Source organism: Nicotiana attenuata, unplaced genomic scaffold (genome assembly GCF_001879085.1).
Source record: "Nicotiana attenuata strain UT unplaced genomic scaffold, NIATTr2, whole genome shotgun sequence".
NCBI lineage: Eukaryota > Viridiplantae > Streptophyta > Magnoliopsida > Solanales > Solanaceae > Nicotiana > Nicotiana attenuata.
This window is the reverse complement of record NW_017672847.1, coordinates 22562-38209: the sequence shown is the minus strand read 5'-3', so window position 1 is coordinate 38209 and position 15648 is coordinate 22562. Positions and strand designations below refer to the sequence as shown.

At 41.2% G+C, this 15648-nt stretch overlaps 2 protein-coding genes across 3 annotated transcripts in view; both read right to left on the bottom strand.

Annotated features, from left to right (window-relative positions):
* Positions 1-76: 76 nt before the first annotated feature.
* Positions 77-3144, bottom strand: LOC109214683 (probable pectinesterase 15). Its single transcript, XM_019378625.1, has 5 exons — positions 2640-3144; positions 1996-2167; positions 1136-1342; positions 663-913; positions 77-405 (listed from the first exon to the last, which is right to left on the bottom strand). Exons 1-5 carry the CDS (start codon positions 3032-3034, stop codon positions 237-239), a joined length of 1194 nt encoding a protein of 397 aa, XP_019234170.1. The 5' UTR covers positions 3035-3144; the 3' UTR covers positions 77-236.
* Positions 3145-4595: 1451 nt separating this feature from the next.
* Positions 4596-15648, bottom strand: part of LOC109214681 — a 30818-nt gene continuing 19765 nt past the window's right edge. For both annotated transcript variants that reach the window (XM_019378621.1, XM_019378622.1), the window contains 5 exons: positions 6311-6375; positions 6150-6206; positions 5964-6057; positions 5107-5247; positions 4596-5026 (listed from right to left, as the gene is read on the bottom strand). In XM_019378621.1, the coding sequence (XP_019234166.1) occupies positions 4898-5026; positions 5107-5247; positions 5964-6057; positions 6150-6206; positions 6311-6375 (486 nt within the window). In that variant the 3' untranslated portion in view covers positions 4596-4897. The remainder of the gene's footprint in view (positions 5027-5106; positions 5248-5963; positions 6058-6149; positions 6207-6310; positions 6376-15648) is intronic.

Genomic DNA, 15648 nt, shown 5'->3' with positions numbered 1-15648 from the left:
GTTTTAAATTTTGAGATCAATTTAAATCTCATGATGCATTGAGCATGCTAAAAAGCAAGGATATAACCTGTATTCATAAATGACAAAGTCTGTGTAATGTATAATTTTTTGTATACGAGAAAAATAACTAATACTAACTTTTAAAGATGCTATAGAAGAATATACTCCTTTGTCATTACATATTTATACAACATAAGCAATTTTCTGAAAATTCTTAGGATTTGTGTCCATGTCAATCAAAAAGTGACTGATGATCCTCTATTAAGAAGCCATTGTTGTCCATCTATAAAAGATATGTCCATGTACTGAGCTGCCTCATTTTGCTTCAACTGTTTTGCATATGGTACCCTATATTCGTAGTTGGCTCCTGGTCCAGAACACTCGTATTCTCCAAATAATACTGTCCTACAAACATAGACATTCAAATTATTCAAACTTGTTAAGGGGAATCTTGGCGTAACTGATAAAGTTGTTGCCATGTGACCTCTTGTGGAAATAGTGACTAATTTCTAAATTTAGAGTGGCTATGTGGTGTAATTTCTAGAGCAAATTTGACCCTATCCTCCTTTTTTCAGTTATATAAAGTGGTTTTTATTCTCTCCACCAAATTCTGCAATAGGGAATATAAAAAATTGTAAATGTTAGCTAGGATAGTTACTGACTGATCTCTAGTTGTATCTCTCCAATCATTCCAGCCATCTGAGGAAACCACATCAGACATATACGTTTTGGAGAATATGACAGTAGCATATGCTCCCCATGCTCTGCCTAGCCATATTTTTCCTCTGCCAATAATAGCACAATTCACAAATGAAAATCCAGAATTTTCAGTTTCCGAATTTCTTCCTTGTGCTGTAATGGATCCTCCAATTCCACCTCTTTCTTCTTTTGCTATTGAATTTATCCTGCAATCCTGTCATATATACCATGTCAATACCAATATTTCTCATAATAAACATTATTATACTCCGCAATAAACATTATGTTGGAAAAATAAGTATAACTTAATAAGAAGGGTAAAATAGATATAAAATGGTAAATTATCCATTGATTTTTCAAACTGGACAACATGTATTTTTAGTATAGTGGACAAGTAAACTTTGACGAATGGAGTAATTATATAAAAAAATTGTACCTCATAAAGTGATCTACCATTTCCAAAGATGAAATCAATGGATCCTTGAATGAAGCAATCTTTAAAGTAATGTCTTCCTGTATCATCATTAAGAGTATCTTGTGCTCCATAAAATCCACATCCATAAAATGCAATTTCATCTCCCGTTACTCTAACTGCCACTGCCTGTGCTCCAACTTCACCAGGTGAAGCCGAAGGAGCTGTGTTCTTAAACAAAAACAAACATAAATCGACGGGTATTTAAGTTATATACGCTAACAATTTCTATACCTATATATTAGTCTATTCAACTAATTAATAACAATAGGTTATTTTATCATTTTTATCAACAACGTAACAACCCATGGTAAATTGCACAAGTGGGATATGGGTAGTGTATCTTACCCCTACCCTATGAGGTAGAGAGACTGTTTTCGATAGACCCTCGGCACAAGAAGATCCATGAAAAGAGACAATAGAACAGTATCAGCAAAAGAGGCCAAAAGATTGTATCATCGATCTAAGGATCAGAAAAATAAATGCAAAAAGCAATCTAAGAAATCAGAAAAATAAATGAAAAAGGCAATATCAGTAACAATGGCAAGGTACTAGGAAACCGGAGTGAAAAAATAATACGAACACAACACATACCACTAGCATACAAAAACAAGGCACTAACAGACTAGCCCTACACCCAGTACGGAGTGGACAAATGCTCAATGGATCGGAGTAACTAATTAATGTTTATATATATATCATAAAAATGTACACCGTTAGTGCATAGAATTTAAATTATAAAAAAAAAAATCGTCAGTGCACGAGAAAATTCAAATTATATGATTGATAATTAGTTTATGAAAAATGAAAGAAAATTAGTGTACCTGGAAGCTGATATTATAGGCTATGAAATTGGGAGCATAAATAGCAACAGTAAAGCTGTTGGCAGTTCCACCAGTAGAATTTGCAGTATCATTCCATGCTATAGCAGTATTAAGGTAACCTTGGCCTTGTATTATTAAATTTGTCTTGTTACTGTTTATCACCACTTTCTCCCTGCCAGAATTGCATGAAACTTTAGCTAATCAACAAAAACTTTTATTAAAAATTCAAGAGTTTAACTTCTATATATACTATACTGGAAGCATTAGATAATAAAAAATCAGATTTGTGACCTTGAAAATACGAAGGTTGCCGGTGTTACAATATGTTAAAATAGACTTATAATATAAAAATTATTTTACACTGTCAGGAGTGACGGAGCAACATGCTACGAAGGGGATAAATAGGGTAAAAACAAGTTTTTGTTAAAGTATACGACATAAATAGGGTAAAAACAAGTTTTTGTTACATATATAAAATTCTGAATTTCCTTAATATAAGAGAAATACAGTTTAAAATCTCAAGCGTAACATGTTTGAATTTTTTTTAAATCCCCTTGGTGCAGTGACATGTCAGCATAACTTAAATAGTTGAATTTCGTTTCAAACTCACAATATAACAAATTAAAGGAAAAAGAAAAGATTACTTGTATGTGCCTGAATCAACTAGAATAAGTGTTCTAGTAGAGCTATCATCAGGAACTGCATCCACTGCCTTTTGTATACTACTAAAATTTGCACAACCATTTAAATCTACTGTCAAAACATGTGAAACTCCATAAACTGATAGAAGCTTGGAGTTCCATTTCGTATCGTCGCATTTAGAATTATGCAGCCTAGTAATTTCTTGAAAGATAAAAAAGAAATCTTGTAAACCACTTTTCTCAACTACCCTTTTCAGCAAAGCAAGTGAAAAGCTAGTACTTTCAATAGTACCATTTGTGGGAGAATTGTAATTGGAATAGAGAGGGAAAATGATGGAAAAGAGTGCAATGGTAAAGGCAATGAACCAAAAGAGAATGGTCCTTCTAGTAGTATTCATAGTTTTAGGTATTCTTGAAATTTTTTGTTGTTTTGCTTACTGTTTTTTAGCTGGCTTTAAAGAGTTAAGAATTGTCACAAACATGACATATTTAATATTGGAAGAATGGCCAGTTTTTTATTCACGTAGGAGGTAAGAGAAGTGTGTGCAAAGGCTCATTCATATATACATGGTGGAAGATATGGGCAGCTGGAAAAAGTGGAGATTAGATAATGGACACGCCAAGAAATTATGTAACGGAAAGGTATTTAATTTACCATTTTAATCTAGTTTAACTTCTATACTCTGATAATATAAAGTATTTTACACTGTTAGATCACCTAAAATATATTTTAAAGTAATAACGGTTCATATAAAAAGTGAAAGAGATGATAGCAATTTAGTTACAACATGTTAAAATGTACTAATAATGTAAAACTCTTTATATTGCCGATGTATATAAGTAAAAATCTTTTTTAAATTGGTGTGAATTCATGATGAAAGCTTTGCTTAGATGCGTGCTTATACGGAAGATTTTAATCTTTTCAAAGCGAAGGGTTGGCCCTTTTCTATCCTATGTTGCTCGGATGCTGCCTTATCCTGTCAGATTCAAAATATAAATATAGCTTTTGAAGGATCCGACACATCCGGCAGTTTTTTTTCAAGAGTTCGAGAAATATAGAATACAACAAAGAGATATAGGAGCTGCTGCTACTTTTACATCAAATCAATGGCGATCTAAGTTGTCTAACTTCTTACATCTTTTACTATTATTTGTTTTTACCTCAGAGAGATTTCAATTAAAAAGAAAAGAACATTGCTGCAAAATTAAGAAAGCTCGAGAAGCTTCTTCATATTGTAATATTATTCTGCTTCTAGTACAGCGCTGTTGCTTTTGCAGGAAGTAAGGAGTATAAACTAAAGAGTTTAACAACATGAAATGACGATCTTTCTTTTTCGCTTAAACAATTTTTCGTCCTTTTATCTGTCAGTGTATTTGAGAATGTTATTGTGATTCTTTATATTCTTTTGGTTATAACAACAGCAAAAGTGTGAGATGATGCATATATAAGCTGACGAGTTGGATGACTATGCCTCAACTACTTTAGTGAACTTATTGACACCATCATGTAAGATGTAACTAACGGTGACGGAGGTTGGAGTATCAATGACCGAGTCAATGGAATTTTGTAGAAAATAGATGAGTCTTACAACTTAAGGGTGTGGCTTAGGTCGCAGTCACTTTATTTATAACTGGTGTCAAAACTTGCACATCCCTCAATACTTCCCAACTGCACTTATTGCCACCGACTGAGCTCTATGTACAAAAAACATATAACTAAAATAGTAGGTGGCAATGGTATTCTGCACTTACTGACTTGAAATAATGTATCCGTCTCTACACCAACTTAGTTACGCAGCTAGGATCAAGCTCTCATATTTCAAAGTTCTTCGGTATTAATAAGGGCGAAGAGAATGTTTCAAACAATAAAAAGAAAAAGCTTCTGCTTTTCCTATTCATGAGGATGCATGCTCGGAATAGTGTTCATCTTCGAATATAAAAACCAACCACCCTATAATGCTTGTTACTGAATTGAACTCTATTAAATCATCACCAATATGAGGTTTTGGAAAAAGTTACATAAATTCCACTTTGAGAGTGGTTAACAAAGAGGGGAGAGGGACTGTTTGACAAGACGAAGGAAAGAGAATCGAATTCAAGATACGCTCGCAGTCATAGAACCTTTTTACACAATTCTGATCCTCTACAGCTCATTTGTAAAAGTTACTACTCGTCCTCTCTGACCAAATAAGATATAATATACATATATTGAAAAAAATGGCTCTACAAAATGGGATAAAACTTATATCATCTGTGTCTAATTATTCATCTGGAACATCATTTTCAGCTTCCCGCTGCTGAATGATTCTACATCTAGAGACCGACTTTTCCAGCATAGATGTGCCTTTAAAGCTAATCATTTGCCAACAGGTTCTTCTGTAGCTGACAAGCTGCAAAGAAAACAACAGCTTAGCATTCAAAGGGCCAAATATGATGCAGCAGCACCAGTATGGAAACATGCTAAACAAACCTGATCTGGTGTTAACTCCTGGAATCCAAATTTCTCAGTCCATATTGACATAGCTTCAACAGCAGCTGGGAGTACAAAGCTTCTCACCCCCAAAAACGAGAGCAATTTTTCTATGCAGGAGAACAGCAACTGAAAGTATCCCTGTAAACATTCAAATATCTTTCATAAAATACACTTCTAATTAACTCGAAAGGCTTCCCCAACATGTAAACTAAGCAAGTACACCATATTTCTATATCATGAAACATCAGAGTTCACAAATATGCCAACTAACATTCACCTTTGTTACATATGGCTACGGTAAAGCGGGTGTTAACCTAAATGAATCTTAGCAGAGCATTTACATATTAGAATCCACGAAATTGTTGATTCCTTTGTCAAAGCCTAAATTCTTATTCTATTGGTATCACTTTAAGGTAAAAAGGGAAAAAATGTTAACATAGAATACTGAAGGACAGGCCAACAATCCAGTGAAAGGTGAAATTTTGGCAGTGGCTGGCAAATGTTGGAGGTCAATATGTTCCAGGCGCATATACCCGGTATTCAAGTTCTTCAAAAATACGTCATTGGTATAAATGGCCAAGCAATAAATATTGTCTGCTTCCTATCGGACAGCTAATTTTCTTTTCGTTGAGTTATGCAACTCTTATATCCAAAAGCCTAAACACGTAAATATAAGGTAATGCCTTCTGAATTTGAGCTGTGCTAAACTGGTCTTCCAAGATGTAATTCTAGCTAACGCAACTAAGTATTGCAAAAAATTTTCTAAGCAACAAAACGTAAAAAGACAGAAAAATAAAAGACAATATCATAGAAGGAACAAGAGAGGTCTTATGAGAGCAGCTTCATTGCTATACCTTGCCTTGGCTACCAACACGGGTTGCCACAAGAGGGAGTTCTGCCCTATCCTGGCCAAAAATCCGGAGGATCCCTGCTGATACTACTGTTGAGCTGCATTGATTAGCCAAAGAGCTTCTTGAGCTAGTTAATCATAACAAGCTTAAACTACCAAGAGCTTTAAATGAACAGACTGTAATACTTACTTTACAGTCAATATAGCGCAATACATGCCTCCAAAGTCTTGGCCCCTAATGTTCCTTCTGCAGGAGGCAAGATAAGGTGAGGAAGAGCGCCTCTAAGATTGGAGCAATCACGAAACTAAATGGAAAATCCAACTCAGGAAACAAAGGAGAACGAAGCCTACCCATAGACCATAGATGGAATGAAGTCACGTCCAGTTACTGAATCAACAATAGGATCGAAACAATCCTGAAAAGTCAATAATGAAAACATTGATGCTAACTTTTTTCCTCAAAGCTAACACATGCAATGAAAGATATACTAGAAATTCTTGAAAGACATGAGAAAGCAAATGAAAATAGTAAGGCACCCAAGTTCTCCCTCTTTGTTCATATGATCGTATCAAAGAAACAATTTCCGCTGCGGTCCGAGATATCATTGCATTAGTCAAGTAACTTGTTTGAATGTATTCTAATAAAACCAATCTTTACTGATTTTTTCGAAGCCTTGTAAAACCTAGTAATTTCTCCCATTTTGCACTTCCTTTATCTCCTCTCTCCTAGTGTTCAAACACTGCTAAGTTTCAATGCAACTATACTATCACTAATCTATTGACAAGAAAGAACCTAAATTTAAAAATTAAAATTAATATACTATCAGCTTTTCTCTTTTTTTCTCTCTCCTCTCTCTCTCTCCTCCCTCTACAACGGTCAGCTCCCTTCCCCCACCCACCCCCGTCCCCTGCCCCCGCCCCCCCTCCCTCTTCCTCCGGAGACCCTCCCGACCTCCGGCGACTCCAGTACTGCCGGCGACGTCCCCCCACCGGTAAGCTCACCCTCTTCTCTTCTCCCTTTCCCCTCTCTCACGTCCCCCACCGGTAAACCCACCCAGCCCCCTGCCCCTCCCCCCTAACCTCCCCTGTATTTCTCTGGCGACAGCGCCGGCGACGTCATCCCCCCCCCCCCACCCCCTTGCCATTTTTTGTATAGATTTCATTCCCCATTCTCCCTTTCACCCTCTCACCTCCTCATCACCCTTACCCACCCCCCTTCCCTGTTTATTTTCAGGCAGCCCCCCCCCTTCCCGAGTGAGGCAGCCCCCCCCCCCCCCCCGCATTTTTGTGTGGGGTGTTGTCTGTGTTGTGATTTTCCGGTACTAGTCGCGGCGGACGAGGCGAGCTTTGAGGCGTTTTGGAAGTGAAAGCGAACAACAACCGGCCGGAACGTCAAGAGTTGCAATGTTACCTCGGGCCGCATCAATAGCTTTACTTTCCAGGTTTTTTTCACCGGGAGTTGGTACCTCCTGGTCTCTTGTTTTACTCTGTACACCTTTTTACATATTCTAGCTAGCATCCTGTGTGTTGGTTTACTCTATCGCTATCTAGCTAGCACCCTTTTTATATTCTCAAACTCCGTGTGTGCATCACTGTTTTCCATAGTCGTTTGAGGATAGTGCCGCGGCGGGGAATGGTGGGGTAAGGTCATGTCCTCGGGGGGCGGGTGGTGGTGGGGTGAGCAGGGGGGCAGGGAGCGGCTCTGTGGGTTGGGGCGGGAGGCAAGGGTGGGAAGGGGTAGCGGGCGCTCATAGAATGAGGATCGGGTAGTGGAACATAGGCACCCTGACGGGTAAAGTCCATTGAGTTGGCGAGATTCTTCAGAAAAAGGTGAGGGTCAGCATCGCTTGTGTCAGGAGACTAGGTGGAAAGGGTCGAAGGCGAGGAATGTAGACGGGTTTAAGCTGTGTATTCTGGGGTCGTGAGGGGTAAGAATGGAGTGGGCATCTTGTGTGGATAGGGATCTTAGGAGTCGGTGTAGGGTGGAGGTTAGGCGATGTGAACGATATGGTTAATGTAAGTTGGTTATTGGTGGTTGCGTCCTCAATTGTATCACTCTTACGCGCCGCAAGCAGGCCTAGACGAGGAGGTTAAGAGGCGCTTTTGGAGGGCTTGACGAGTTGGTGAGTAGTGATTCACCAATCTGAGAAGTTAGTTATTGGAGGAGATTTTAATGGTCATATTGGGCTGGGCTGGTGGTTTATGGTGAGGGTCGGCATGGTGGCTTTGGCCTTTGGGTGGTTAGGAACGGAGAGGCACTTCGCTGCCTTGATTTCGCCAGGGCTTTCGTGCTTTTGATTGCGAATCGTCATGTGTGGAAGAGGAGGGAGCATTGGTTACTTTCAGTAAAGTTCGGCCGGCGAGGACTCAGATTTGACCTACCTCTTCCTCAGAAGGAGCGATAGAGGGTTGTGCAAGGACTGTAAGGTTATTGCCGGAGAGAGTCCCTTTCGACTCATTATGACTTCCGATAGTGATGGATGTCGGCGTCTCTGGGTGAAGAGGAAGAGAGGGGTGCTCGGGGCAGGCGCGGATTAGTGGGGAGCTTTGACTAAGGAAGAAGCCCAGGAGTGGAGAGGGAGGTTAGCTGTTGGTGGAGCTTGCGAGAAGTTCTGGGGAAGCGGACGCTAGATGTGGTCAGTGACGCGACGAACTTGGTAGGGAGGCAGCGCGGGGATGTGCTCGGTGGTAGCAAGGCTTTCAGGCAGACATCAACGGGTGACTGGTGGATGGACGATGTAGTCCAAGAAAAATAGTGGAGGCGAAGAAGGCCGGCGTTTGCTTAAGTTGTGCAGGGAGCTCAAGCGAGGAAAGGAAGGAGAGTCAACAGGAGGAACTACGAGTGGTGGCGAGGAAGCGAACGAAGCTTGGCGGTCACGGAAGCAAAAAATGCTGCGTCGTGGTCGCATGTTACGAGGAATTGGGGCTGAGGCAGGGGACAGGAAGTTATTCAGGTTGGCTAAAGTTGAGGGATGGAAGAGCGCTGGATCTAGACCAAGTTAGGTGCGATCAAGCGGCGAGGATGGTAGAGTTCTGATGGGGGAGTCTCAAGTCAAGCAGATGGTTGCAGGCGTACTTCGAGACCTGCTTCGAGGAGGGTGAGATCCGTGTAGATGCTAGGGAGTTGGGAATTCAGAGTGTGGGCCTTGTGTCAGGCGATATAGGTGAGTCTGGACGGCCTTTGCGGGTAGGATGAGTAGGGTCGAGCACCGGGCCAGACGTAAATCCCGGTGTGGAGTTCTGGAGAAGCATTGTTTAGCCAGGAGTAGGTGGTTGTCCAGGTTGTTCAATTGATTACTTCAGGACTAAGAGATTGCCGGAGAGTGGAGTGGAGTACCAGTGGTGCCCGTGTATAAGAACAAAGGGGATATCCAGTGTTGTAACAACTATAGGGTATCAAATTACTAAGCACACCATGAAAGTCTGGGAGCGGGTGGTTTGAGGCGAGGGTGAGGAGGATGACGTCATATCTGTGAACCAGTTCGTTTCATGCCGGGCCGCTCCCACTACAGGAAGCTATCCACCTTGTCAGGAGATTGATGGAAACACTTCAGGGATAAGAAAGGGACCTCACTAGGTGTTTATCGACTTGGGAAGGCGTACGACAAGGGTCCCAAGGGAGGTGATATGGAGTGTCTGGAGGCGAAGAGCGTGCCGGAAGCCTACATCAGAAGTGATCAAGGACATGTACGATGGAGCTAAGACTTAGGGTTAGGACGGTGAGGTGCGACCTCAGACATTTCCCGTGGTAATGGGGCTTCATCAAGGATCTGCCACTTACCCTCTCTTATTGCTTTGTGATGGATGCTATAACACGCCATATTCAAGGGGGATGTGCATGTGTATGTATTATGCGATGACAAGTTCTGATAGACGAGACGAGGGCGGTGTTAACGAGAGGTTGGAGGTCTGGAGGCAGACTCTCGAGTCCTAAGGTTTCAAACTAAGCAGGGCTAAGACAGAGTACGCTGGAGTGCAAGTTAGCGCCGGCCACGAAGTAGCAGGGGAAGTCGAGCTTGGATTCAGTCATCACCAAGAAGGACAGTTTCAGATATCTTTGGGTCGGTGATTCAGGCGGGCGGAGAGATCGACGGGATGTTCACTCACCGTATAGGGGCGGGGTGGTCGAAATGGGGCTGCATCAGGAGTCTTTGTTGACAAGAAAGTGCCTCAGAAACTCAAGGGGAAGTTTTATAGAGCTGTGGTTTAGACCTGTCATGTTGTATGGGGCTGAGTGCTGGCCGGTGAGAAACTCCCATGTCCAGAGAATGAAGGTTGCGGAGATGAGGATGCTCAGGTGGGATGTGCGGGCTCACCAGGTAAGATAGGATTAGGAATGAAGTTTATTCGGGAGAAGGTCGGGGGTAGGGCCCCAGTAGATGAGAAGATGCGAGGAAGCGAGGCTCAGGTGTACGGGGCATGTGCGGAGGAGAAGCCCCGATGCCCCGGTGAGGAGTTGTGAGCGGCTGGCGGTGGTTGGCGCGAGTCGAGGCAGAGGGAGGCCCAAGAGGTATTGGGGAGAGGTGATTAGGCAGGACATGGCTAGAATGCGGATTTCCGAGGACATGGCCCTGGATAGGAAAGTCTGGAGGTCTAGTATCAGGATTGCAGGATAGGGGCGTCTAGAATTTTCGTACTTCTGTCCCGGGGCTGGGGGACGGGGGGGGGGTTGGTAGGGCTCTCCATAGATGATCTGTGTATTGTATTGTGCCCCCTTATGGTAGTTACTGGTCGATATATTTGCATGCCATTTTATTTATGGTTTATGTTTAGATAATTATTTATGTGATTTCTGCTGGAGTCACTAATGCTCTTTTGCTTTTTGTTTTTTGTTTTTGTTTTCCTTTTCCTTTTCCTTTTCCTGAGCCGAGGGTCAATTGGAAACAGCCTCTCTGCCCTTTCGGGTAGGGGTAAGGCATGTGTACGTATTATCCTCCCCAGACCCCACCTTGTGGGACTATACTGGGTAGTTGTTGTTGTTTTAAATTTCCAGAGGAAGTTGAGAAAATATATGCAATGAAAGCCATCTTATTAATGAGGGTAAAATGAAAAGAAATATCCATATCAGATCAATTAAATGGTAAATCATCTGAGACTCTGCTAACAAAAGGCTGGCATAAATGCCAGAACAACAAGTTAAATGAAATTGATAGTACCAGAACAGCAAGTTTAAATGACATACAGATACCAACATCATAACAAGTCAGTTTTCCCGCATCAGCAATTCTAAATGCGCTAGAGCAATAATTTAAATATGTTCATACATTCATAAAGACCAGTCACAAAATGACAAAAGTCACTGACACCAAAAAAGAGCATGAGTAACGTATTTGCCGGCCTCCCCCGCCCCATCAAGTAAAGTGGAGAGCAAGCTTTTGTTTGTGAGAAAGCACGGGAGAAAATATTATTGATTAATAGTCTATGTTACAATGAGCCCTATTTATATGTATTCATAACACATAACCTACTCCTATTACATAAGGGACTAGGACTAATTACATATATTCACATAACTATTCTAACACTCCCCCTCAAGCTGGTGCATATAAATCATATGTACCGAGCTTGTTACATATGTAGTTAATACGAGGACCGGTGAGGGACTTAGTGAAAATATCTGCAAGCTGATCATTCGACTTCACAAACTTTGTAGCAATATCTCCCGAGAGTATCTCTAACAAAGTGACAATCAATCTCAATGTGTTTAGTTCTCTCATGGAACACTGGATTTGACGCAATATGAAGAGTAGCTTGATTATCACACACAAGTCCCATCTAACCAATCTCATCAAATTTCAACTCCTTGAGCAACTGTTTGATCCAAATTAGCTCACATGTCGCCATAGCCATTGCTCGATATTCTACTTCTGCACTAGACCGAGCAACTACATTCTGTTTCTTGCTCTTCCAAGACACCAAATTTCCTCCTACTAAGACACAATATCCAGACGTAGAACGTCTATCAGAAGGTGATCCTGCCCAATCAGCATCTGAGTAACCAACGATCTGCTCATGGCCTCGATCCTCAGACAACAAACCTTTGCCTGGAGCTAATTTTATATACCGAAGAATGCGGACAACTGCATCCCAATGACTATCACAGGGAAAATCCATAAATTGACTCACAACACTCACGGGAAAGGAAATGTCAGGTCTAGTCATTGTGAGGTAATTTAAAATACCAACCAACCGCCTATATCTTGCAGGATCGCTAAGATGGAGCCTGTCCTGGCAGAAGTTTAGAATTCGGATCCATCGGAGTGTCAACAGGTCTACAACCTATCATTCCTGTCTTCTCAAGAATATCTAAAGCATACTTTCGTTGTGAGATCACAATACCTGAGCTAGACTAAGCGACCTCAATCCCCAGAAAATACTTTAATCTGCCCAGATCCTTAGTCTAAAAGTGCTGAAAGAGATGTTGCTTCAACTTACTAATACCATCATTGTCGGTAATAACAATATCGTCAACATAAACGACCAGATAAATACAGAGATTTGAAGCAGAATGCAGATAAAACACAGAGTGATCAGCTTCAGTACGAGTCATGCCAAACTCCTGAATAATTGTATTGAACTTACCAAACCAGGCTCGAGGAGAATGCTTTAGACCATAAAGGGACCGGCGCAACCGACATACAAGGCCACTAGACTCCCCTTGAGCAACAAACACCTCATCCTCAAGATCACCGTGAAGAAAAGCATTTTTAATGTTCAACTCATAGAGAGGCCAATGGCAAACAGCAGCCATGGATAGAAAAAGGCGGACTGATGCTATTTTAGCCACGGAGAGAAAGTATCACTGTAATAGAGTCTAAATATCTGAGTATACCCTTTGGCAACAAGACGAGCCTTAAGTCGATCAACCTGGTCATCTAGACCAACTTTGACTGCATACACCCAACGACAACCAACAGTCGATTTACCCGAAGGAAGAGGAATAAGCTCCCAAGTACCACTCGTATGTAAAGCAAACATCTCATCAATCATAGCATGTCGCCACTCTGGATGAGACAGTGCTTCACCTGTAGACTTAGGGATGGAAACAGAGGACAAAGATGATACAAATGCACAATGGGATGATGACAGATGATGGTAACTTAAACCGACACAATGGGGATTAGGATTAAGTGTGGACCGTATACCTTTTCGTAGTGCAATCATTTGACTAAGAGGAGACAAGTCCGCAGTATTAGCAGGGTCAGGTGCAGGACGTGAATCAGCTGGGCCTGATGCTGGGCGCGGACGACGATGATAAGTCAGGAGTGGTGGAGCTATAGAAGGTTGAACTGGACTAGGTGGTGGCACTGGAGCTATAGTTGGTGGAACTAGAGCTATAGGTGGTGGAGTTGCAACTGGAGCTATGGAGGAAGATGAATGGAAGATAGTGACTGAATCTCCAAAAGACGGAACTGGTAGCACCTCAGAAATATCTAAGTGATTACCTCGACTTGTGAAGTATGATTGGGTTTCAAAGAAGGTAACATCATCAGACATAAGATACCGCTGGAGGTCAGTAAAATAGCATCAATATCCCTTTTGTGTTCTCGATTAACCCAGAAATTCGCACTTAAGGGCAGGAGGAGCTAACTTATCTTTTCCTAGAGTAAGGTTATGAACAAAAACGCAGCGGAACATGAGATGGTATGAGTAGGGTACGAGCAGTTTCAATAAGATGTCTATTCTTTCTTTCAGCTACCCCATTTTGTTGGGATGTGTACGGACAAGATGTTTGATGAATAATCCAGTGGGAGTTCATAAACTGCTGAAATAGGGAAGACAAATACTCTAGGGCATATCACTAAGAAATGTGCAGATAGAAACCCCAAATTAATTTTGAATTTCAGCGTGGAAGGCAGGAAAATAGAAAACAATTCAGATCGATTTTTATCAAAAATATCCAAGTGCACCTGGAATAATCATCAATGAAACTGACAAAGTAGCAAAATCCCAAGGTAGAACTGATCCGACTAGGACCCCAAATTAAATATTTGAATGGACTATAGTAAAATGTGACTCTACTCGATTATCAAGACGCCGGGGAAATGGGAGCGGGTATGCTTACCGAGCTGACATGACTCATACTCTAGAATGGACAAGTGAGATAAGCCAGGTACCATTTTCTGAAGTTTTGACAAACTGGAATGTCCCAACCGTTTATCTAATAAAGCCGGTGAATCAGTAACCGGACAAGTTGTTGAAGAAAGACAAGATGTGAGTCCATATAATTTTGCAAGGATAAGGTAATAAAGTCCATCTGATTCACGTCTGGTACCAATGATCCGCCCCGTACTGCGTTCCTGTATAATAACAAGGTTATCAAGAAATAAAATATTAGATTTATGTGATTTGGCTAAGCGACTAACGGCTATGATATTAAAAGGACTACCGGGAACATAAAGAACTGAATCTAAAGGTAAGGAAGGAAGTGGACTTGCTTGACCTATTGCAGTTGCCATGGTTTGAGATCCATTGGCCATTGTGACTGTTGGAAGAGATTGAGAATATGAAATACTAGTGAAAAGTGATTTGTTACCAGAAATATGATCAAATGCACCTGAATCAATGACCCAAGACTCAAAGGCTGAAGATTGGTAGACACAAGTCACACTACTATCTGTTTGAACAATGGAGGCTATCCCTGAAGATATCTATTTACATGCTTTGTACTGAAGGAACTCAATATAATCCGGTAAAGGAACCATCTAGATTGGATTCGATGCATTAGATCCAGCGGATTTTGAGTCAACGGCTTCTAATACGAATGACATTATCATATTCACGCCCGAAAAATCGGAAACCCTTCTGGGAATTACTATTAATGCTAGAAAAATCAGAAATTTTCTGGAAATCACTGTTCACGCCGGAAAAATATAAAAGTGTTCGGAATTTGGTTTAAATTGGATGGGTAGGCTCGAAATTGCAAGGCGATGACACTGTCCAAAAGAAACATTTTTAAATTCTGGCTGGAACAGCCCTCACGCGCCGACGCGTGGGATAGACGCGCCGCCGACGACAGATCTCCGGCAGGCGCGTGGGGGCGCGTGAGTGAGCTTTTTCAGGTGAATCTTTCTGGGGTTTGGTCACCTATCTCTTGGGAACCTTTTGGTGGTGTTGGATTTCGCACAACAGTGATAATTAGTGATTTTGACGCAAATAGTCACTTAGGTCACTGGAAAATTGCACGGTGATTGAGTTCTTTCTTTCTGGATGTCGCTGGAATGACGCACAATGATCTTTTATCACCGATGCTCTGATAACATATGAGAAAGCACGGGAGAAAATATTATTAATTTATATTCTATGTTACAATGAGCACCATTTATACGTATACATAACACATAACCACATAACTATTCTAACACCAATAGAAGGGCTAAAAAAGATGATCAACACTGCAAGTTTGAATGGTTGGATCAGGGGATTTAAGGTGACAGATAGAGAAAATTGCAACTTGGAAATTTGTCATCTCCTGTATACAGATGACTCTCTCATTTTTGTGGGAACTAAACCAGAAGAGATGTTACACCTCGAATTAATCTTAACAACATTTGCAGTTGTTGCGGGACTCATGTTAAGTGGGGAAAGAGCAGTTTGTATCAAGTTAATGAAGTTCCCAACATCCAGAACCTGGCAAATATTCTAGAATGTGGAGTAAAGACCCTACCTACTACATATTTAGTTCTTCC